Below are 25,241 nucleotides of genomic sequence, written 5' to 3'. Positions count from 1 at the left end.
GTTTGTGTTCAAGTGCACAACTAACATTATCATACCATTAGATAGCTGGCCTGAGATAGATACAGAACTAAACCTGTGTCCATGGCGTGAGAAGTATAAAGGTATTCCAATGCACTATATGTTAAAATAATTTATCCATGCATCATCAATAACCAGTTTATCCTGGTCAGGGTTGTGGTGGATCCAGAGACTATTCCGGGTATGAGCTGGGAATACACCATGGATGGGATGCCAGTGTATTGCATGGCACCACACACACATTCACATATAATTCACACCTAATTATTTAGCGTAGCCAAAACACAATTTAGAGTAGCCAAAACACCTACTAGCATTTGTGGGAGGTCAGAGATAACCAGAGGAAACCCATGTAAAAGAAGTAGCAGCCTTTATTTTTTACATAAACATTACAGCACAGTGAAATTCTTTTCTTTGCATATCCCAGACACAGGCAGCTGGGGTCAGAGCACAGGGTCAGCCGTGATACAGCACCCTTGAAGCAGATAAGGTTAAGGGCCTTGCTCAAGAGCCCAACAATGGCAGGTTGGCCGTGCCGGGGCTTGAACTGCAACCATTTGAGCAGTAACCCAGAGCCTTAACCGTTGAGGGAAGAGGGTGGGGGATGACATGCTAAGCTGAGGTTGGTTGCAGGGCATGGGTGCTTTGTAAGGTGTGATACTTGTCTATCTCAGTAAAAGAGACCATTTAGCACAGCTTTAATTAAGCACCAATGGGGAGAATGTGCAAAAACGTCATACAAACAGTAACCTGAGCTCAGGACTGAAGCAGCGACCCTCAAGACATAAAGCTGTAATAATGAAGCAAGACTGCTACCCACTGCACCACCATGCTGGCCATTATATGTATATAAGCATTCACATTCAAATGTATTATATATTACTGAATTTGTGTTATGTCTCACTTTCTGTCTCTGAGCATTAGATCAGACTCACAAGGTCTGTCTCACGTCGCCTCACCTTATCTTACCCTATGTTCACATTGTGGTTTGTAGAACAAGTTTGGCCTTCTCTCGCTCTCTCTCTCTCTCTCTCTCTCTCTCTCTCTCTCTTCTTGCAACATGCAACCTCTCCGCCTTCCACTACTGAAATACCAATGTACTCGATAAAATTGTACTCAACTCAGTAGTTATAAAAGTTCATGTTGTTCTTTCTCTATGCTCTGTGTTGCCTTGGCTAATCAGGAGGCCAACAGAACCTTCAACTGAACCAATAATCCTAAAAATAAGATAATAATGATAATAATAATAATAATAATAATAATAATAATAAGTCAAATGCCATAAATGTAAATGTAATGTAATGTAATCATCATCATCATCATCATCAGTCTTGTTTTATACTTGTCAGACTTGTGGAAATAAGTTACTCTACTTGCTCTGAGGTGCCGTCTTAAAAGAAACAACACGCCGTCCTGTCATCACTTGAGATGATTTATTTGTGCATGGCAGCAGCCAACCCCTGTGCAGAGTTGCGTTTCACTGACATTTCAGCGTCCTAGTTTGCCAAACTAAAGTGAAGTGAATGGAGGAAACAGATAAGGGTACTGAAAATTGCTGCGCACTAGAGCTAGACAAGCAAACAAGTCAGTTCTTCATCGCCTGCTTGTTTTAAACAGCATCAATGTGCGATGAAAGAAGCACACAAGGAAACCACAAGGGAGCAGAAACAATCAAGCATTATGCTAATATGCCTTTACATTATTTTTGTCAAAGCTTATCCTGCATGTTTTTATGTTGATCTGGGATCAGTTTTGATGCGTCTCGTACAATAGATTGGTTACAAAACAGAACAGTGGAAGACAGTCAGAGATTTTTATGAGGCTTTACAACTTCCTAGGTAATGGGCATGGAACTAACAGTCAACTAGAAAAGTTGCGTGTCAAGATGTCAAGCAAGACAAGGGGTGGCACTGCTGAATTATCTAAAGGGCAACGTTACATTTTCAGAATAACTATTTTCAGATTTGGTGCAAAACTGAATGGCATTGATGACTTTACATTGCTGGCTTCACAGTGGCTACATTACATTGACCTCACAGATGTGTAATTTGATTTGAGTTTGATTGGCAAGACTGGTTTCAAGGCTGACAGCTAATCTCCAGTACTTTCCTCCAGAATGCCACCATAAAATACATATAAAGACAGGTTGCTAGAAAAGTGATAGTAGACTTTGCACTGTTATAACCTATCAAGCAGCCAGATGATAAACAATCGGGCTAATAAACAGGTACTGAGATATGATCCCTATGTATGTGTTGCAGCTGACTGTCTTTACAGAATCAGTTGAATGTTACAGTTGTAACTCAATCCCACTGCTCACTGTCATTTCCCAGCATTACAGTTAATTACTCACTCACAGTGAATTTAAGGGAAAACACATGGTCCCCTGAGCACCAAGTCTATTCTGCATGAACCTCTAATCCAACAACTATCAAGAAGTTTTAACTCTACATGTTCTCTTAAAATGGCTGACGTCCTAGTAAAAAAACAAAAACAACAACAACACACACACACACAGAAAAAACCCAACTACTAACTAAACATGAATTCTAGCATATGGGACAGAGCCCACAAGCACAGTGAAGCAGGAAATGACTCTGCCTCTTGCATCCTCATGGTGTGGAAGAGAAAACCATGAGCTTTGATTGCCCTCTTGTGGAGTGAAGGAACGTAAAGTCAGTAAAATTCCACTTGCTTGCAGAAGTCACACCCGGCTGAGCTCAGATTAGACTGCAGACACATCAGTCAGAGCCGCCAGTAGGCCTTGAGCTTTTCCTGGTGATTGTGCATCTTGCTGAAAGGCTCCAGAGCTGATAAGAAATCAGACGCTTGATTTATAAACTCTGATTTATGAACAAATTCATAAGGCTACACCCACATACACCAAGTACAACAGAGGGAGGTGGGAGCTTAAGATAACTGTGTGTGTGTGTGTGTGTGTGTCAGTCACTCGGTGCCTGTCACTGTGTGTGTAATTGTGTGTCAACAAGACTGGGTTTGTGTGTTTTAAAGTGTGTGTGTTTGCCTGTGTTCATACCCTTGTGTATATGTTTGTGTGTCTGTTTGTGTGTGTGTTTATAAGACGGTGTGTTTAGAAGCCTGTGTCTGTTTGTTTAGTAACCTGTGTCTGTTTGTTTAGTAGCCTGTGTCTGTTTGTTTAGTAACCTGTGTCTGTTTGTTTAGTAGCCTGTGTCTGTTTGTTTAGAAGCCTGTGTCTGTTTGTTTAGTAGCCTGTGTCTGTTTGTTTAGTAGCCTGTGTCTGTTTGTTTAGTAGCCTGTGTCTGTTTCTTTAGAAGCCTGTGTCTGTTTGTTTAGTAACCTGTGTCTGTTTCTTTAGAAGCCTGTGTCTGTTTGTTTAGTAGTCTGTGTCTGTTTAGTAGCCTGTGTCTGTTTGTTTATAAGCCTGTGTCTCTGTTTATGTGCATTTGTGAGTCTATGTTTGTTTATGTATTTAGAAGTCTGTGTCTGTGCTTGTGTGGTTTATATTTGTGTGTGTGTCTGCTTGAATGTGTTTTTAATAAACATTTTGTGTGTTTGTGTTATACTCCTCAGTCTGTATCTTTTCATGTGTTTATAAGCTCGTGTCTGTGTGTGCTTGTAAACCCTGTTAGTATGCATTTTTAAGTCTGTGTGTGGATGCATAGTTGTTTGCTTGTAAGCCTGTCTGTGTGTATGTCCGTGTCTGTGCATGTGTGTATGTGCATTCCTAAGCCTACGCTTGTCATTGTGCATGCGCGTGCTTGTATGAGATCTCAGGTTTCTTCCATTATAGAGAGAACCTGACATTGTCTGTTTCTGTATGTCTCTATTTGGAAAGAAGGTGTGTAAGAAGATTGTTTTCTCCTTTTGTCAATGTTATTGTGCATGTGTTACCGGATATTACCAACTCCCTGCTGGAATACTGTGTAGGGGTTCACTTCATATTAGCAGGAAATCCCACTAGACCTCCACACCCGGGCCCTCAGCTCTGACTGGTGATGTATGTTCAGCTCACTCACCATTCGGTGTGGAGAATGAACCTCAAAATGGCTCTCAACCGTACATCCTATGTGTAAATGACGTTCTATACACTCCCTGTACGCTGATTTCTGTTCAAATGGTTTTAACTTTCAGTACCTGTATCAGTGTTTTTTTTTCTTTCTTTCTTCTTTTCTTTGACGTGGATTCTGTCTCACCTTCACATTTTTGATAAAAGTGTGTACAAAATAAATAAACGTAACATAACTTTAAATAGCTTAATGCTGTATTGCTTGAAACATACACTGGAACACTACGAACTTCTTATTGTCTGCAGTAGCTATCACAGTCTACAGTATCGATTCGATTTTATATCCCATTAGCCTAAAACTACCAATTATAGTTGAGTATATCCTGTTGTATAATGGTTCTAGGCTTTAAAATTGATTAAATCACCAATGATCTATTTAAGATCTGGTGTATTTCTCAAAACATTCCGGTTTGTAGGATTATATTTAATTATAAGTGTCTCACTGTAATCATGCCTTACCTGTGAATAGATGTCTCTGTCAACATATGTTTAATTTCTCAGGTTACTTCAACTATGAAGGAGAGAAAAAAGACAAATGTGTTTTTGTTTTGTGAGAAGAAGCGGCATAAAAATCTTACACTCTTCTCGTCTATTTGTTTTTGTATGCATGTAGAGACCAAAGAAGGTACCTAGGGTTGTGCATTAATTTTGATATAACATTTAGCACAGTAGTATGCATATTGCTAATGTATCCTTTGCGCCCTCTAGCGGTGGCAGTGGAAATTGTTGGCAGGGAACAACAACAAACATGGCGGATTGGATTTGATACAGTATAAACCGGTAAGGATTTTGTAGTAGTAATACTAGTAGTAGTCTGCGGTATGTCGCAAAAAAAAGAAAGAAAAGAAAAACATACGGAGGAATAATAACATTTTGTTCTGATTTTTATATGGTCGGTAACGTTATTTGGGCGTAGATAATATGTGGTTGAAACACTAGTAACTAACCCAAACAGTTCGCACAATAGGCCTAATCTCTCTGGTTGCGTTACAAATGGTTTCAGACTTTCTACTTACAGTAAGTGCCCTTTATAGGGAATGGCAATATGGCTTGTACGCCCTATATAGTGCACTACATGTTCATTAGCGATCCTTTTGGGTTCAGCCCCATTTACTGCCTGATGAAAGAAAATATAACGTTGTAACACATTTGTTTTGTTCTAGTAATGACAATTTACAAAATACGCTGATTCTCTTTTCATTTAGATGTGACAATGGAGTTAAAGGAAATTACACGTATGGCGATACAAATAGAGAAACTACACAAGGAGGGAAATTATGAAGATGTTTCATGTTTACTAACAGACATTTACAACACCAATGTGACATTAGAGCAGCTACAGACCACTGACATCGCCAAGAACATTTATCAGCTTTTAAAGTCATGCCCTGTAGCCAGTGTTCGGAAAAGAGGAAAGGGCGTGCTCTCAAAATGGAAGCATTTGTACGGTTCACTACATGAGCACAAAAAGATCAAAGACACAAGTCAGACAAAAGAATGTGAAGCAACTGAACCCGATAAAGCAGAATCAGCCCCACAGGACCTAGATGGAAAAGCGAACAACGACGAAACAATTATGGGTTTCAAAGGTGTGGAGAGTAATATGGACCAAGAGTCAAGTGACTCATCTTCCGTGAGAGAGGCTTCATCAAAAGCCAAGATTGTTCGTCTAGAAGAAGATACGAGAACCCCCATAATGGTTCCACCTCTGATTAGCAGCTCCACAGACTCCACAGTTTTGAGAAACAAGTGTGTAGAACTGCTTATCCAGGCTCTAAACCCAGATCGAACAAATCCTGAACTGACAAACCAGCTAGCTCACGTCATTGAAACACACATAGACGCTCTCCACGGCCGCAATCCACTCAAATACAAATCCTGCATAAGAAGCAAGGTGGCCAACTTGAAGAACCCAAAGAACCTTCACCTGCGCCAGGGTCTTCTGACTGGCACGTTGGCTCCGGAGGCGTTTGCCCGGATGTCTGCCCAGGAGATGGCTGGTGATGAATTGCGCGAGCTCAGGCAGGGGTACACAACAGCGGGCATCAGCGAGCACCAGCTGCCCCAGGGACCGGAGGGGACGGCCACGACAAAGGTGCGATGTCAGCGCTGTGAGGGGACGGACTGCAGGGTGACGCAGATCTCCCGTGGCACACTTTTCCTACCCTCCTGGGTGAAGAGAGGTAGTGGCGATGAAGAAGCCATGACCTTCATGACTTGCGCCAACTGTGGAGCGCAGTGGTACCATAACCGCTGGGTGTGCCTCTGATTTGACTCTGAAGACATTGAAAATAGATTCAGGGTCTTTTGGACATGGGTGGCATGGTGGTGTAGTGGGTAGCGTAGCCACCTCACAGCACCAGGGACCCTGGTTTGATTACTGTCTGTGTAGAGATTTGCGTGTTTTCACTAGGTTATCCAGTTTCCTGCCAGCACCGGTAAGTGGATTGGCTGGTCTAAATTGCCACTAGGTGTGCATAGTTCCCTGTGATGGACTGGCATTCAGTCCAGGATGTATTCCTTCCTCAAGCCCATTGTTCCAAGGATAGGCTCCAGATCTACCGCCACCCTGACTAGGTCAAATTAATTTATCATATTTATGCTTGTATGAATTGCTACTTGGCTAGTTAGTGGGCTATTATCTAGCTACTAAATAAGCTGTAGTAGTGTAAAGTTAATGTTCTGGGGTTTTTTTTTTTTTTTTGGTGATATAATATTTACATGAACATGTTAAATACTACATTCTTTTATGAACACTTCTGTTAACCACTAACATTTAGGATAAATCCCAGATGAAAATACATCTAACCCTAACCCAAAATACATGAAAATACAATTAAATGGTCAACTCCTTTCAAATGGCTGACTCTGACCAGAATAAAGCTGTTACTGAAGATGAATGAATGATAGAAAATCTCTATTGTAAGTCATAGCAGATACAACTCCTACAAATCCTAGACTTTTTTGTTTGATTTTTTTTCTCTGCCCTTTACATGTCAAGTGCAATAAAATATTTAGTTTAAATGGGAAGGTCACTCTTTTAATTGCAATGTTAATTATGTATAACATCCACCTGTGCATACTAAAATGAGAATGCTTCCTCCTGCACTGCCATAGTTACTACTCCTGAAACAATGATTTCCTGTTGTACATGTGGTGAGCAGCTGCTTTGAATGTCATTGTGGGTTTTTTAACGCTGATTATAATCAGTTATTCTTGCTGAATAAGATTTCCCACTTATGAGGAAATGATTTGACAATTGCTTACAATTACATACTGTTTAACAAGAGAAAATGTAGAAAATGAATAGGAAGGTTAAATGAAATGGGAGAATCCACACACTGGGTTTGACAATATGTTCAACAAATTGAACATAATTGCACAAATTGAACATAATTATGCATATTTCACAAAAACAGACAGATTTACTGTTATCTGAAAGTAATTGCCCGTGATGTGAACATTAATAGATGCTATGCATTGTGTTATGTAGTGCCGTATTCTGTGACAAATCTTTCTCATTTAATAGGAGACACTCAGATCAGCACCGGAGCAGACCAGCCCAAGAGACAATGCGCTCATAGAGGAATGATCATCAGGCCTAAACTCCACCGCCTTCCTGCAGACATGTGACACGAAGCGTGCCACATGTGCAGTGAGCATGTGACTCAGTAATCTGCAGTCTGGGGGCAGTTTCCCATGATGCTTTGCTGCAGAGAGCTTCACGCATCAATGCACAGCACAGCATTGTACACTGTAGGCTTGTAGATTTCTAGTTATCGGATATGATGAGTCTCGTTTGTGAGCACTGTGACCCAGGTTATTACTTGTTGTACTGTTTGTGGATAGATAAAGCATGTTATTAAGAGGGTGATACTTATGATTAGAGTGAATATAAAATTATGGCATACTTATAGTTATACAGTGACTCTATTTGCACTTTACATAGGTCTATGTCAAGCTTGAATATTTTGTCCAACTGTTTGGGTGGGATGAAAATACATTAAATGATCTTTTTTTCCGTGGTGTTTCAGGACGCAAAGTCGATTCATTACATATATACAAATATGAATGAATACGGTTCATTCTAGAGAACAAAAAATTTTAATAGAGGACAAGAAATGTACTAAATACGTTCAAAACACGTTCTTATGACTAACAGTATGCATGAATAGGGATTTTGACACTATTACCAGTAGAGACCCATAGGGACTACTATAGTTTCCATTAAAACCAATGCAATTCCCATTATAACAATTAAAACTATTACAAACTGTATGAGGATTCTTTTTGTTTGTTTGTTTTTGTTTGTTTGTTTGTTTCAACAGGGTCAATTAAGATGCCTTAAGCTTAGTGATATGTTTTATTGTAGGACTTTTGATTTCACATTTTGCATTGTTTTCCAAAGTAAAATACTGATCTCTTTGGAGTCGTCTCATAATTCCCAACTCCAGAGTTTTGAGAATCATCTCTTCTGGATTGACTCTTAACCATTACTCAAATTACTTTACTCTCCTACACGTGATTGCTTGTATTAAAAAAACAAAAAAACAAAAAACAATGCTAGGCCTTCTTGAGGACAACATTTCTTGTTACAGATGATTCTCAACTCAATATTAAGTCCAACAGTGTGCAAATGAGTAGGCAAGTTTTTTTTTTCCTTTGCATTGGTGATGTCGACATGGCACGTCAATAAGACTTGATGAATGATAAGGCGCTGTATGTTTGCTGACTATTTAAAAATATATATATAAATATATATTGATAAAGACTCGTTGCCTCACACACTCAGCACCTGACTGGCTGTTTTAAGTTGTGTAACCTATTTGTACAGTATTTTAACAGATGAAGCGGGGTAGAAGTCCCTCAGTAAAGGAGAAGTGTGCCTCTAATCTGGGTGTAAAGTGTCTGTTTGGTCATATGAACATGAGGGAAGAAACCCGGGGCGCCATGACTCGGAAAAATCCCTACAAGACCGGAGGAATGGCGCTGCATACACAGCTCTTCGATAATCGTCGCTAAACTATAAAGGTAAGGAAATCGTTTCTTGAAAATAGCCGCCTTATTTGAGTGTCCTTATTGTCAATATGTGCGCACTGTGGAGTTTCGGGAGCATGACGAGTTTGATAAATAAATAAATGAAGTTGTTCAGACAGTGTTCTGCAGAGCTAGCATGGATGCTAAGCAATCCAGGAAGCTTGATGAAATCCTATTCGACTTTCAAGCTAACTTCTAGTCAGCTGGTGTATAATTATATTCCTCATTTACAACTTAAACATTAGGATTAAAGTTGTGATATCGCTGTTTTTGTTTTTAGCTCAGTGGGAATTTTAGTAGCTAGTCAGTAACCGCGTATTTAGCTCATTTTTAATGTACTAGCTTAACTAGATAACGTCTCTTCAGTGTTGTCTGTCTTTCATGTTTTGTTTTTGTTTGTTTGTTTGTCTGTCCAGTTTGTTTTTGGTAAGTCACAGATATCTTTGAGGAAATATAAATCATTTTTCAGTATGGTGTTTCTTCCTCCTCAGTTATCAGTTATGACTTTCACTCCTCCCTGCAATGATAAATCTGTAAGATGACTGATTATTTGTCACTGACATGGCCTTTAAAATCATAAAATAAAATAAATAAAAATGCTTTCTCAAGCAAGAGAATAGTTATTGGCTGCTAATTCTGTGTGAGGTTTTTCCCCCCTCACATGATCCCAGGCTAACTTTCCACATGAATGAACCTCTGTCATACAAATTCATCCAGCATCTGAAGTCTCACTCATTGTCTCATTCAAGTCCCTCAGGAGATTATATCATTTGTCTCTAGGTGTTTTATGTTTAATATGACTTTGAGACCAACCACTGATTTCGCATTGGTTTATACATTCACTGGTCATGTTATACCGTATAGGTTGGTTTGTAGGTGTACAAATTCTGACTGTTGTGCATGTGTCTGTATACACAGTTTTTCATACCCTCCTTTACTCCATCCATCGTCGAGATGGGCCGGTCACTGACCGGTTATCGTTGGAGTGATGGACGACGATTCTCTGCTCAACGACGAGACTGACGCAGTAGTGTACTGTTTGTGGACGTGGTACGAGTGTATCCAGCACAGCGGAGTCGTCCGATTTTTACGCATTGTGTACACGTATACGTGATTTATTTTTGGTTTATCAAAATTGCTTTGGATAGCACTATCATTCTGTTGTCTGTCCAAATAAAAGGGTGGAGCTTCGACTGTTTCGGTTTTCACGTTGGCTCTAAGTTTGAGTCTTATTGGAAATTACGGCCTGTTAGTCTTGAAGTGGAAGGAGCGAGTTAACCTGTATTCCCATATTATATTTTACAAACAAATAGGTAAGATACTTCAAAAAATATTGTTACCTACAGTACAAGGTTGTCTTCAAACGGTTCTTGAAGAATCCTTCAGAACAGGAGAAAACGTCCTTGTATACTTCTTCAGGGTCAGATTCTGATCACGGGGCCACCGTTAGCCAGTCGGTACAGGATTTCGTGGAGTGTGGTGTGTGAAAAATGCTTGATTTTGCCCCCCCCCCCAAAAAAAAAGTTGAGATGTAACTTGTGGCGGTTTTGTGCTTTTTATGCAGGAAAAATACTTGAATCGGCAAAATTGTCTTTCGCAGTGATGGGACCTTTTTAGCTGATCCTTTAGCTTGAGTTGAAGAGGGCTTTGGCTGAATGCGCTTTGTGATGATGTCAGTTCAATTTTATTTGTATAGCACTTTTAACAATGGACATTGTCTCAAAGCAGTTTTACGGAAACATAAACAAAGGATGCAGATTTTAAATATGTGAATGTATCCCTAATGAGCAAGCCGGTGGCGAGGAAAAGCTCCCTAAGATGATATGAGGAAGAAACCTTGAGAGGAACCAGATTCAGAAGGCAACCTGTCCTCATCTGGGTAACAACAGATAGTGTGAAAGTAAAAGGAAGTTCATTATGATTTTTACATGAAGTCTTTGTGAACTAGTCCACTTTTCACTAAAAGGAGACTTGAGTGCAAAATTGTATGTGGTCTTGATGCATCTTGGCCCAAATCTGCAGAAAACCTGGTCATATTGGAAAAATTGCAATCTTCTCCGAATATTGCTGATTTTGCTTGGTTTCAGGTTCATTCCTGCAAAAATTGTGAAATCCTGAAGGGAGACCGATTAGCTGGATATGTATTGATGTTGGTCTGTTACTCAACCCAGAAGTGACATTTAAGTTATTTAAAAACTCTGCTGTGCTTCATACACTCGTACCAACAGTACACACAACACCAAGTCAACGTTAATGCTGTGCTGAGAATGATCCATGTAAATAATAACTTGTTAGTCATGGCCCCTTGTCTGAAGAACAGGATAAAACGGGGTGACAATCAGTAATTGTACACCTAGTGTGGCCTAAATGGTAAGTTTTTACCTGATAAAAATGGTAACAGAGTGGTTCACAAGTTGAAGAGTTTGACCTATCATTAGTAGATGAGTTTGAATCCTGATGATGCTACAGACATCTGTGGCCAGGAGCCAAGGGGACTGAAAGTGTCCATGCTGTCTGGGTGGGAGGGATGGCATACTCTCTCTTTCCTGTCAGTAACAGTGACACTAGCCAATCACAGGTGCCGGTGAACTCATGTATGCGAAAGAGGGTAGATAGCACTGTCCTATGTTACACTGCCCTGTGATGCAGCATGAGCAGCAGTTTGAAAAGATGCAGTTCGTAGGAGGCTTCACATGTCTCAGAAAAAGCATGTGTTAGATTTCATGTTGGGAGAGGGGAGTGGGGGAGGATTGTTCACATAGCTGCTGTGTTGTATTGGTAGATGATGATCACTAGATCAGCAGGAACATTTCCAATTTTAAAGCAGTAGAACTTCTTGCTAACAAATGGTTTCCCTAACTGTCTTTTCTTGTCTCAGGTTTCACATTAATTTCCTCACCATGGCAGCCAAGTCATCTCTACTAAAGGTGATCCTGCTTGGGGACGGTGGCGTGGGCAAATCGTCCCTCATGAACCGCTACGTGTCGGACAAGTTTGACGCGCACCTCTTCCACACCATCGGCGTCGAATTCCTCAACAAAGAGCTGGAGGTGGACGGGCGGCGCGTGACCCTGCAGATTTGGGACACTGCCGGTCAGGAGCGCTTCCGCAGCCTGCGCACACCATTCTACCGCGGCTCCGACTGCTGCCTCCTCACATTCGGCGTGGACGACACACAAAGCTTCCTCAACCTCGGGCACTGGAGGAAGGAGTTTGCCTACTACGCTGACGTGAAGGAGCCTGAGAGCTTCCCTTTCATCATTCTCGGCAATAAAGTGGATGTGTTGGAGCGGCAGGTCACCACCGAAGAGGCGCAGAGGTGGTGTTACGATAACGGCGGCCACTCGTATTTCGAAACTAGTGCCAAGGACGCAACAAACGTCGCCGAGGCTTTTGAAGAGGCTGCAAGGCGTGTGTTGGCACTGGAGGATCGTCAAGCACACGTCATGCCCTCAGATGTTGTGGATTTGCGCAGGAAGCCACGCTCTGGCAGTCGCTGTTGTTTGTAACAACTAGATGTTCTGGCAAAGTCAGTCCACTGATCATTTAAATCTGCCTAATAGACTTTTAAGGACTTACTGGAGCTGTGCTCTATTAGTCTTTCAAGGTGTTTAGTCATTCAGGGCATATTGAGCGTCTAGTAGTAGTAAGTCAAAGCGGTTTGGACTTTAGTTATAATCGTTAAAAATATTGGACCACTTGTTGGTTCTGGTCTGTGAAATCATCTGAGAATCATTGTCTTAAATTCTGTTGAAGGCTCTTGCGTGAGTGTTGAAACACGTTCAGCGTTATTACACAAACGGCTTTGATTAACTGCTATTACGTTCAAAATGACCCAGATTGCCGAAAACCTTCACAGATTATTGGAGCCTCTGGCTGGCAGGTGGTGCTAGTGTGCAGGAATATCTGTAGCGCCAAGCCAATAAGTCCTGCAGTTTTTGCATTAGAGGCCTTTTTCAGGCCAGTGAAATGTTGTGCACTCACGGGGAATAGAGTTTAATGTACACCATACCAGTCAAAGTTTTGAGTACACTGAATTGAAACAAAGTTTTGAAACTATTAAATGTGTCCTTAACCACTTACTATCTCACTATGTGATGTGTTTTGATTTAATCCCTTATTTAGACATGAGTTGCATTTGCGAATTTTAAATGACTGCGCAAATGTCGTAAGTAAATGCATTGAGATGGATGTTTATGTTTAAGTACATGTTGATTAATAGTCTGGGGGGGGGCATTGGCCAAGTGCATGGCCGTTTTCGATTGATCTATGAGTTTGATCCATGTTTTCAGATTTGAGAAATATGATATAAACCTCATCATGAGGGTGGGTTTCCAGGAAGTGTACTAAAAACATTTTGACTGAACATATCATTTGAGCACCATATTTATTTTTTATTTTTTTCTCCACAGTGCCTTTTCTCATGATGGATAAATATTCAGTTGGGCAGCTTTAAAAGAAACTTGAAAGAACACTAGTGGAAAATGAAACACTCCTGTGCACTGATTTTAGCATCATCCACTTAATGTGGCTGCATTACACAAATAAACAGTCTGACGACTCTAACACATGACAACACATAATAATAACTGCCCAACTGCGATGACGTGTCAGATCTACACTTAAGAACTTATAATGTGTATGTGCAGGACTTGGTTTTTCATTCAGTAGGATCAGGATGTAACGCTTACTTTGTGTCACATGACCCCATGAAAAAACCCTGCTTTAGCACCTTTCGTTTGCCCCCCCCCCCCCCAACACAAAACACTCAGTCCTTTATGCATATATCTGTGCTGTTTTTTTATAAAAGGGCAATGATTTCATTTTAACTACACATTAGGAAGGCCTTACCTATTTACATCTAGATTGTATCATACTTTTTACTATTATGATTTTACTAAGTAAGTATGTTGGTCCTAATGAAACAGCAATCACTTTTAATTTAACAGGTGAATGTTGCCATTTTCGAACTTAATTTATTGCAAATTGGTATGATTTGTTTTTCCTCTTAGCTGCACAACTAAGAATATTTTGGGTTGTTTTTTTTTCTGAATTAATATCTGTTGTGGAATCTATTTCTAGTTTCTGTCAGTATGTTGCACATAAATAAGAGGCTGGAAAATGTATGCTTCCAAAAACAAGCTATTCGTAAATGTACACACTCATCTCCAAGTCATTTGTACCGTCATGAACTTAACCTGCAAAATCTCACTTAAAGTATCGAAGCCAAAATTGAAGCTCTAAATGAGATGTATGTTTATGTTTAAGGTGGTCCTTTAATTGTTGTGTGAATCTAATTAAAATCTAGGTCAACTCTTTTTGTTGTGAATTTGTGATGCCACTTTATTTTTTGTTTTCACCGTGTGGATGATTACATATAAATTCCTCACTCTCTGTTACTAATATGTGAAATATGTATATAAGTTGCGAGATTATAGCATAAAGTGACATAGTAAGTAATAAAACTCTTTTTAAAAAAAATAAATAAAAAAATTTACTGTTGTGGAATTGCCATGAAACAAGTTAGCTCCTATTATCAGTTACAGCAGCAACTTCTTTTGAAGTTATTAAGGAAAAAATGCAACTTGATAAGGAGAAACTTTAAAGCACAACGTCTTCCATCCTGAAGGCTTTCCTGTGGTGCAATAGGTAAAGGTACAGCTCTTACTTACATATCACTGACACTGGAGACTCCTTCCAAAAATGTTAAGTAAACATCTCCTTACAGAATGCTTTGTAGCAACAATGAGATGTTTTCATTGTTAAATAACATCATTTTAACCTTTTCTTTTCTTTTTAAAGCTAGTCCATGGGGTGTACAGTTTCTTAGTGGTTAGCACATTTGCCTCACACCTCCAGGGTTTGGGGTTCAATTCCCTGTGTGCACGGAGATTGCATGTTCTCCCCATGCTTTGGAGGTTTCCTCCAAAGTCCAAAGATATGCAATGGCTGATTGGCGTTAACAAGTTGTCAAACATTATCCGCTCCATACTCCTCCTTTCCCTCTCACAATCTTTGCAATATATCTTACAATCAAAATAGGCTGGCTGTGGCTCAGGTGGTAGAGCGGGTTGTCCACTAAGCGTAAGGTTGGCGGTTCGAGTCCTGACTCATGTGACTCCACATGCCAATGTATTCTTGGGCAAGACACTGAACCCCAAGTTGTTCCTGATGGCAAGTTAGTGCCTTGCGTGGAGGTTCTGCTACCATTGGTGTGTGGATGAGACACAGTGTAAAGCACTTTGGACAAAAGTGCTATATGAGTGCAGACCATTACCATTCTGTACATCATAGACACACTGTCTGTGCTTATTAGATTTAATTCCAATTATTTGCTATAAAAAATATATTGGGGCACATGGTGGCTTAGTGGTTAGCACGTTCGCCTCACACCTCCAGGGTCGGGGGTTTGATTCCCACCGTGGTCCTGTGTGTGCAGAATTTGCATGTTTGCCCCGTGCTGCGGGGGTTTCCTCACTCAGTCCAAAGTAGGCTGATTGGCATGTCTAAAGTGTCCGTTGTGTGTGAATGTGTATGTGAATGTGCCCTGCGATGGATTGGTACCCTGTCCAGGGTGTACCCCGCCTTGTTCCCTGGGATAGGCTCCAGGTTCCCCGTGACCCTGAAAAGGATAAGCGGTATAGAAGATGGATGGATGGATGGAAAAAATATATTGGTGACTTCACAGAATTTCTAAACTAGCTCAGTTTGGCAATTCCATTAAGTGTTCAGTTTGCTGCTCTTCCCCCACCCCTGAGCATGGGGGCAGTGTGATTTGTGTCCTTATGGATCTCTGTTAGCGTTTGGTGCAGTTCCCATTCTTAAGCACTGGCTGAAATAATAACTCCCTGGTGTTAAATGGGGAAGTCGCAACATCTAGAATGAACAACGAATCAATGGACTTACATCAGCTTACATCTGTCAAATAGCAATATTTTTACAACTTTGGTCATGCAGAAGAGGTCATTAGCATTTCAAAAGAAATTTGAAATGCATACGTAAATGCATGAAGATAACAATAGAAACCTTAAGGCAATAAAAATAATTTCAAAAGAACCAAAAACAAGACGATTTGCCAAGATGCCCTTAATCTCTAGACTTTAAATCCATCCATCCATCTTCTCTACCACTTATCCTTTTCAGGGTCACGGGGAAACCTGTAGCCTATCCCAGGGAGCATCGGGCACAAGGCGGGGTAGACCCTGGACAGGGTGCCATTAGACCTTAAATAAAGACTGACCAAGCAATCTGACAGATTTACAGCTAAAATGACAGAAAGAACGTGTGGGTTGGTCACAGACCACAGGGACACCCCAGACCACACTTTGGACCTTGGGACTATTTATCCATTTTTGACACGTCTGTGAATCCTGGCACTCTAAATGTCCTTCTGGGATAACATGCCTTTTTTTTTTTTTTTGTCTTCATCATTTTGTCCTAAATGGAGGCAAATGTATGCACTTAGCAGTAAACTCCTAATTTGACACAATGAACTGTTGTGGTTTCACCTAGAGACCCTGGGTTAGTAAGAACAAATCACATTTCCAAAATGGTGTCATATAGTTACAATTTCCCCACAAGATGGCATCAAAAGTCCACATCATCAGTCAGCGGTGTGTGTGCAGACTAGAGGAAGCGGATTATAGTATTTACATGATCTCTTTTGTAGAGTTGTTCAGTTTTGTAGAATATGTCTGATTTGTCTGATTGTTAATTTATATGCAGCCATCTATTACTGAGTCGTCCCTATTAGGTGTATGTATTTTCAATTTACAGAAATCTGGTTATGAAAGATGTTTAGGTAAGGGAACATTTTTCATTGTTAAACATGTAGTTTGCAGAGGATAAAACACTTCAGGACGTACTGCCACTGCATCCCTAAAGGTTTTGTTCTTCTTCTACCACAGCAATTTGCCAACCATTACAAATTTTTTTTTATTATTAATTAAAGAGGGACATCATACTTTTTATTCATTTAGATGGGCAGTGGTAGCTCAGTGGTTAAAACATTGGGCTACTGATCAGAAGGTCATGTGTTCAAACCCCAGCACCATGCAGCTGCCACTGTTGGGCCCTTCCTTGAGCAAGGCCCTTAACCCTCAACTTCTTAGATGTATAAATGAGATCAATGTAAGTCGCTCTGGATAAGGGCGTCTGCCAAATGCCATAAAATGTAAATTTATAGTTACATTTAATATCATGGAACGTCTATGGACTAAGTTAGTTCCTGTTATCACTTAAGTTCTAGCAACTATAAACAGTTGTTCACTCAATTTCTGCTGATGTTCATAAACAAACAAACAAAAAGAAACACAATTCCTGCTTACCAAGAAACCACAAAACACAATGTCTGCCTTTCCCTGCTTTAAATTTTGACTGTTACAAAACATGGACACCCAAAACCCCTTCAGTAAATATTAAAATTATTAAAAGTAAATATCTCTACAGAAAGCTTCACCATATCAACAATTAGATTTTTAAAAAATTTTGTTAAATAAAAACCCACTATTACCATATAAACGGTAAATAATTAAAGGCCTTGACGCTAGCACTGCTGTCTAGAGCTGCTGTTATAGAAAATTAACCAACACCGTCTAACCAATCAATCCAATCAGTCCATTTTCCCAGGGAACTTGGTGTACAAGTCAGGGGACACCCTGGACGGGGTGCCAACCCATTTCAGGCCACAATTCACACGCTACAGACACTTTGGTAATGCCAATCAGCCTACCAGGCGTGTCTTTGGACTGGGTGAGGAAACTCTGTGCACACGGGTCAGTTCTACTAATTGTAACCTTTAGATTTTATTATTCTTATCTGAATAGTTTTGCTATTTTCTAGAAATAAATGCTTAAAATGAGCAAAATTGTCTGCCATTCGAACATTTCAAGCCTTGAAACATTGAACATTGAAATATGTAAGAAATTGGTTTAATGATCTTATATATGTGTTTATTGTCATAATAAAAAGATTATATTCAAGATATTTTCATATTATTTTGTCTTCTGGGAAACATGTAAATCTCTTATGTGGCTTCTGAAGGGCAGTACTAAATGAAAAACAGATCTTTAAATAAAATAATAACAGTTTACACCGATCATCCTGTTCAAAAGTTTACACCCCCTGGTTCTTAATGTAGTGTGTTGCCTTCTTGAGCATCAGTGAATGTTTGCACCTTTTGTAATAGTCATGTACAAGTCCCTCAGTCATCCTCAGTGTGAAAAGACGGATCTCAGCATCATATAGCTGCTGTTGGAAAGGGGTCAAATATGCAGAAGATGCTGGAAAAGTAAAGAACGTGCAGGACCTGGAGGACTTTTCTGAAGAACAGTGTTCAGTTTAACTGCTCAGGACAAACAAGGGACTCATGAACAACTCTCACAAAACATAAAAACAGTTGTTGTTCATCCAGGTAATGACACATGGTATAAAAAATCAAGCGAATGTAAACTTTTGAACTGGTGCAATTGTGTAAATTCAGTTATTGTGTCTTGTGGACCATATGTAAACATCTGTCATGTGAAATAGCTTATTCAGGACAGCACTAAATAAACAAACAAGTAATTTTTCTCATCCCTCTTATTTAAAAAAAATCTTTACATTTTTTTCAGATTCTGCAAGGCGTATGTAAAATTACGACCGCAATTTTGTAGCTCATTAGCTCATATCTGGAGATGATCCATAATCAATAAGCATTAAATAAATGTTTAAGGAGCTAAAATGTTTAAAAGTATAACGTAATAAATACAATTTATGCATTATGATGTAACGATTAAACAACTTTCCCAAAGTGGCTTTGCTGAATAAAGACCAAAGGCAGCATGTGTTGATCATAGAAAATATCGTTTTTACTAGAGAAGGTTACAAAAATCACTTTACAGGATTCATAAAACTTTTCAAATCAAATGGGACTATGAAACATCTAAGACTACAATCCCATCAACGTACAATGGCTAATTATTTTCAGGGGACGACAGGGAAGAAGAAGGGAAACACCGCCTATCATAATTCATCAGAACAGTGGACTACACATCACCTACAGAGTGAAAGCAAAAAAGAGGACTATCGTCTTTCCGTCATGCAATAACGAGGGAACGATAAAACATCCAGGCACACATCTTTTTATACAAAAAAAGAAAAAAAATGTACTTGTGGGCACATCCCTGCAGTCATGTCCCCTTTAAACGAAACAGAACATACAGCAAGAAAGTTTCATATTCAGCACTGTATGAGAGGACAACACTAACATGCTTTCATAAAAGATGTCTGAAAGAAGAGTTGTGTTGTAAGAGAGAAAATTGAAACCGGCGATAAAAAGATTTACACTACTATATATATATATGTATATAAACGCTGTGAAAGCAAAGCTCAATTATAAAATACCATAAAATCATGGAAAATTCTGTACTTGTACATGGCAGTTTTTAGGGATGACGTTTATATGCACATAATAAAAGGAATCACTGATCGAATCACAAAACTTGGTAAATATCAAGCCATGAAAATTTCCACACGAAGAGAGCAAAATAACACCAAAAGCATATTTATAAAAGTGAAATATTCTCATGGGAAACGGCGGGAGGTCCAGCAAGTGAAATACTTTTTTCAATTTTTTTAAAAATTATTTTCACTATCACTATGAGACATTTTACACATGTTGGTCTCATTCTCTACCAGAAATGTCACATGATTTTTAATTTTTTTTTTTATATTTAATAATTTCTGTGCTGCTTGTTGCAGGGGAATGTGATCTTCTCTCCTGGATGAACATTTACAGTTGTGGAGAATGTGAAGAAAAAACAACCACCTGGAGTTTTTTTTTTTTTTTTTTTTTAAATTTTCACATGCAGTGTTTTATATGATCTGTTTGATTATGTTAGCATTTTTCAATCTATTGTTGATCTTATTTTTTATTTATTTTTAGTTGATTTTATTGAATAATATTTTCCTCTTACTGCTGATTTTTTTTATATTACTTATCTTTTATTTTTTAAAGATTCATATTTCAATTCATACACTTCCCCTCTTTATTAATCTTAGGTTATTATTAATATTCATAATTCATTGATTCCAATATTTAATTCTAATTGTCTGTACTTTAGAATTGTTTTCAGCATCACCGACTACGTTTATATGCACATCAATATTTTGATATTAATTGGTACTTGGCGATATTCTAATTAGTATCGAGTTATGTAAACGCCGCAATCCGATTTCCCGAATCAGATTAAGGTGATATTCTGATTCCCACTCCTGGAATATGCCCGTTTTAATCGGAAATTTGTTGCATGTAAACACCTTATTCAGAAAATCCACTGAAAGGAGATATATGCGCATGCTCAGTCCGCAAAGGATTGTGGGTAGCAAAGGCGGAATCTCCCGGCGGGAAAGGAAAGGCGCATGTGTAGATCGGTATACTTACAACAACCACATATACAGGAATATTCCCCTGCCTGTACGCATATAAACATCGTATTCAAAATATGGCTGCAACCCGAATATAAACCTTAAACGGGATTTGATGTGCATGTAAATGTAATCTTGGTTGCTGCTTTCTTTTGTTATTGATAATTGATACTTGGGTTACATTTAGTAATAATTTCATTTTTCCAGGAATCACATGTTTCCCTTGATAGAGAAATTCTTAAAGAGTGAATAAATATACAAGGATTTCAGAATAGTGCAACATATAAAGCACAGATATAAATACGCTAAATGCCTCATGCTAAAAGCTGAGCTAGACTTAAAAGCAGTGCTATCACTTTCAATCTTTTCAGGTTTAGTCCATGGTTTTGGGCATCACATGACTGTTATTTTGTTTGTTTGTTGTACAATTCAGAGAAAGAAGCTGTGTAAAACAGTGGTCTTATGGAAAAAAATCTTAAAAACAAAATAAAAATTGTCGTCATTTGCGCAAGTAATTATTTTACCCTGATCTTGTTCTATCTAAGAAAATGCAGCTTTTTCTATCATATACAAGACATTAAAGTTGATGTGGACCAAAAAAAACCCCAGTCATTCCAGGATTTTGCAGAAATGAACGCAAAATCAACCAAACTCTGCAATATTCGGAGGAGCTTGCAATTTTTCAAAATTACCACAGATTTTTCACAGATTCGGGCCAAGACGCGTCATGTGACGTCATCACGACGCCCATTCAGCCGAAGCCCTCTTCAAATCACGTGCGTTGAACGTGAGTACAGCTAAAAGGTCTCATTTACCAACAAACATCACTGTGAAAGACAATTTTGTGCAATTGCAATTTCGCCGATTCAAGTAGGTTTCCGAAAAAACTTTCAAAATTGCATCGCAAATTTTGAAAAAAGCAGCAGCGAAAGCAAGCATTTTGGTCGCAACAATCACAAAACAAACAGCGAAATCCTGTACGGACTGAAAAAAGATATATTTATAGTCCAGATCAAGGTTGAAATGAGACTAACACTTTGAACAGTCTTCAGATATTCTTTCGTAGGTGTTTTATTTTTTTCATTATTGTACATGAAATGTGCTTTAATGTATTACTAATTTACTTTAATTTAAAATATCTTATCGCTGATATTTCTGTTGTCAATTAACAAATAAATGACTTGAAATCTTGAATTATAATTATTATTAGATCATATAACTAGCCTTATTTTTGGCTTATGATAATGTCTGTCCAACCTACAACAACATGTACCACTGATTTGCTGGCAGTTTCACTTAATTTATTTTACACTGCATGTGAGTACATCTGGACCTTTCAACAAGCTTTCTCCTATGTCCAACAGCAATAGTTAATGTGGCATCTACCATTTTTATATCCATGGTATCAAGTACCAGTATAAAAAAGAAAAAAGAACACAAAAAATATGTTAGTAGTAGTAAAAAAAAAAAAAGCTGTTTAGGAAACCATCAACCAAGAGTGAGAGAGAACGAGATCAGAGAAGTTTCATATTAAACCAGGCATACGTTATTAAGTATTAAAAAACAACAACATTCATACACGTTCACTCAGTTCCTGCAAAATGTCTGTAGCATGTTAGTGCAGACAGTAAGTGCTGTGAGGTTGTGTGTGTTACGTCAACAGTGTCAACAGTCGTAACCTGGAATTTTAACTTTCTGTTTTAGCCATTAGTCATTAACAAAAAGCACACAAATAATGACAATTCTGAATATCATGCATGCATTTCCAGAGCATCTTACCAACATGGAGTAAAACACGTCTTATGACCGTCATGTAAAATCGATAACTGATGCCGTATCATGGTTGTAACTGCTCTATAACACACTGTTGCTGTAGCACACTACTAGGCCATGTTAGTTAGCTCTGTTTTGAATGTGTGTGTGTGTGTGTGTGTGTGTCTGTGTGTGTGTGTGTTTAGTTGTGGAATTAAGTTGTTGTCTGCCCCATTTACGAGTATGAGTTGAGGCCCTCCTTGGAGCGTGACTGCACATCCTGCAGCTCGCCGTCGTCCTTGGTCTTGATGTCTTGGTAGGCATGAGTTTGCTGGCACGCGCCCTTCAGATACGCCCAGTTCGCTGACAAAATCATCAGGTAGTGCACCTGCAAGAGAGAGGACCAAGGACGAGGAAGAACGGGAAGAAAAAGAAAAAGGGTGGAAGAGAAAGGGAAGGGGGAGTGGGGTATTAGCAGTGAGTGGGTTAGTCAGCTAAAGCTAGTGCTAAGAGTTAGGCTAAAATTCGGTTAGCATCTATACGACAATTTCAATGACACAAAATGTATATAACATTTTAATTGATGTAAGTGTGCAGTAAAATGAAGCATGGCTATGGTGTTAACTTAGGATGAGATGTGTTAGTGAACAGGTCAAGCTAAGCTAGGACGCTGCTTAGCGCTAAACCAGCTAACAAGTTTAGGTTAGCGGAACATTTTCTGAACTGTTCTAGGAACTTCTGGTTCAAAAAACATTCAATCTGCAGAGGACATTTCTATATAAAGTTTGTAAACTGCAACATTTTTTACTGTAGAGATATTAACACTGACATATCAGTAATGTTATTTTTTTTGTCTAACTGGAAACACTGGGTGAGCAACATTCTAATAACAATGTGAAGTAAACTAGTATTACAGCAGATGTTTTTAGAACATTGCAAGATTGTTATTTCTAAAATATTACAGTCTAACCTACTTAGAACCTGGCGAATACTTACTGAACTTTGTAATAACGTTCTGTTAGCTAGCAGCAGTCACCTACACCTAAAGCTGTTCCACTAAATAAAAAGACAGAGAAGTTCTTGTTCTGCATATTAAATGTTTATTTCCAATTAAGACTTAGAAAAGAGCCTCTACTGGTCCTGAAGCAATTCTATATCTGAACTTGACAGTGAATAAAAAGTCCAAACATGGCCAAAAGTCAGTAAAATCCACAAGAAACACTGCACAACGCAAAGCTTAAAAACTCTCAGGATCTGTAAAAGTACAATTCATGCCCTTCACAGGAACAATTGATGAGGAGTGAATGTCAAAGTTGAATTGGGATCAAACATTTCACCAAATGCTTCTATTGACCTTTCATTCACAGCACTAATCCACTAAATAAACTCCCTCAGGTTGTAGTACTTGAACTACCTTGGCTTTGACTGCTGGTGCCTCAGGGCATTTATAGTACAAAGTAATGGACAGAACAAGTCCCTTAATACTGATCCTGGGCCTGAGACTACTTACTCATTAGATTCTATAGCACACACGTACTGGAGATGTTTCTAGTGGACTTGGGTTAACGTTAATATGACGGGTCTTATGGCCGTCACTGGTTTTAAGACCAACTTGTCATTGACGTGGATGAATTCAGTGAACATTCTCTAGAAACCAAACCAAATCTTTTGATTACAACAAGACACAATTCACTGCACTACATGTTTGTGATGATCAATATAATCCTCAGTAAGCTACAGCATGGTCCGTGGTGTCAGTAATACACTTTCTTTGCTCTATCTTCCTTTCTACATCTCTCAACCCACTTCTACCTCTTCTTTTTGTCAAAACATTGTCTATACTTTGTGCTTTCCCTTTCAAAAGCGCAAGATCTTAGAACTTAGTGGTGTGGCTGTGGTCGTGGCTCTTAAACTTCAGCACGGCATAGTTATACGTGGTGGCCATCATGTAGATGAGCTAGGAGGAAGAGAGCAGAGGAGAATAGAGCAAGTGGGTGATGTGATGGGAGTCACATTTGCACAAGCACACTGCGCATTAGACAATGATCCTTTGGCATTACATCATTAACCCTCAATTTATGTTTGGCTAAAATTGATTGGAGTATCTGTAGAAGTGGGTGGGAGTGGTCAGAGTATCTGCAGAAGTGGGTGGGCGTGGTCAGAGTATCTGTAGAAGTGGGTGGGAGTGGTCTGAATATATGTAGAATTGTGTGAGAGTGGTCAGAGTATCTGAATAAGTGGGTAGGAGTGGTCGGAGTGTGTGTATAAGTGGGTAAGAGTGGTCAGAGTATCTGTAGAAGTGCGTGGGAGTGGTCAGAGTATCTGTAGAAGTGGGTGGGAGTGGTCAGAGTATCTGTAGAAGTGGGTGGGAGTGGTCAGAGTATCTGAAGAAGTGGGTGGGGGAGGTCAGAGTTTGTGTAGAAGTGGGGGGGAGTGGTCAGAGTATCTGAATAAGTGGGTGGGAGTGGTCGGAGTGTGTGTAGAAGTGGGTGGGAGTGGTCAGAGTATCTGAATAAGTGGGTGGGCGTGATCAGTGTTTCTGAATAAGTGGGTGGGAGTGGTCAGAGTATCTGAATAAGTGGGTGGGAGTGGTCGGAGTATCTGTAGAAGTGGGTGGGCGTGATCAGAGTTTCTGAATAAGTGGGTGGGCGTGATCAGAGTTTCTGAATAAGTGGGTAGGAGTGGTCAGAGTATCTGTAGAAGTGGGTAGGAGTGGTCAGAGTATCTGTAGAAGTGGGTGGGAGTGGTCGGAGTATCTGAAGATATTTCTAGCGTTCATGGGTAAGTGGCAAACAAAACATGAGGGTTTAGATGTTCATAGCTATAATTAACAAAATCATGAATCACCATGACAACAGCCTTAACTTGTTTTTTTTCCGGAGGCCCAAGTGCGTCAGAAAATGCAAAAATCACAATAATGTTATGGTAAGATGTAAATGCATGTCGTTTGTTGAATATGTAGAAAAATAATATGGTTTGA

At 39.3% G+C, this 25,241-nt stretch overlaps 3 protein-coding genes across 4 annotated transcripts in view; 2 read left to right on the top strand and 1 right to left on the bottom strand.

The window, feature by feature from the left end:
• Positions 1 to 4,391: 4,391 nt before the first annotated feature.
• rab9a (RAB9A, member RAS oncogene family) lies at positions 4,392 to 14,432 on the top strand. The gene is made up of 3 exons (XM_053615758.1): positions 4,392 to 4,846; positions 7,596 to 9,097; positions 11,982 to 14,432. Exon 3 carries the CDS (start codon positions 12,004 to 12,006, stop codon positions 12,610 to 12,612), a length of 609 nt encoding a protein of 202 aa, XP_053471733.1. The 5' UTR covers positions 4,392 to 4,846; positions 7,596 to 9,097; positions 11,982 to 12,003; the 3' UTR covers positions 12,613 to 14,432.
• LOC128602162 (transcription elongation factor A N-terminal and central domain-containing protein) lies at positions 4,888 to 7,602 on the top strand. Its single transcript, XM_053615757.1, has 2 exons — positions 4,888 to 5,083; positions 5,272 to 7,602. Exon 2 carries the CDS (start codon positions 5,280 to 5,282, stop codon positions 6,333 to 6,335), a length of 1,056 nt encoding a protein of 351 aa, XP_053471732.1. The 5' UTR covers positions 4,888 to 5,083; positions 5,272 to 5,279; the 3' UTR covers positions 6,336 to 7,602.
• Positions 14,433 to 18,929: 4,497 nt separating the features above from the next.
• Positions 18,930 to 25,241, bottom strand: part of gpm6ba (glycoprotein M6Ba) — a 34,668-nt gene continuing 28,356 nt past the window's right edge. The window contains exon 7 of one of the 2 annotated variants that reach the window (XM_053615408.1): positions 18,930 to 22,649. In XM_053615408.1, the coding sequence (XP_053471383.1) occupies positions 22,497 to 22,649 (153 nt within the window). In that variant the 3' untranslated portion in view covers positions 18,930 to 22,496. Of the gene's footprint in view, positions 22,650 to 23,338; positions 24,219 to 25,241 lie in introns of those variants that run through there. The other variant, XM_053615409.1, reaches the window with a different exon arrangement.

The sequence above is a fragment of the Ictalurus furcatus genome, chromosome 26, assembly GCF_023375685.1.
Source record: "Ictalurus furcatus strain D&B chromosome 26, Billie_1.0, whole genome shotgun sequence".
NCBI classification, from domain to species: Eukaryota; Metazoa; Chordata; class Actinopteri; order Siluriformes; family Ictaluridae; genus Ictalurus; species Ictalurus furcatus.
Note: the sequence above shows the minus strand (reverse complement) of the source record. Positions and strands in the feature narration are given on the sequence as shown.

Coding starts and splice junctions, on each gene's coding strand:
- LOC128602162 (XM_053615757.1), top strand. CDS start 5,280: ATGGAGTTAAAGGAAATTACACGTATGGCGATACAAATAGAGAAACTA.
- rab9a (XM_053615758.1), top strand. CDS start 12,004: ATGGCAGCCAAGTCATCTCTACTAAAGGTGATCCTGCTTGGGGACGGT.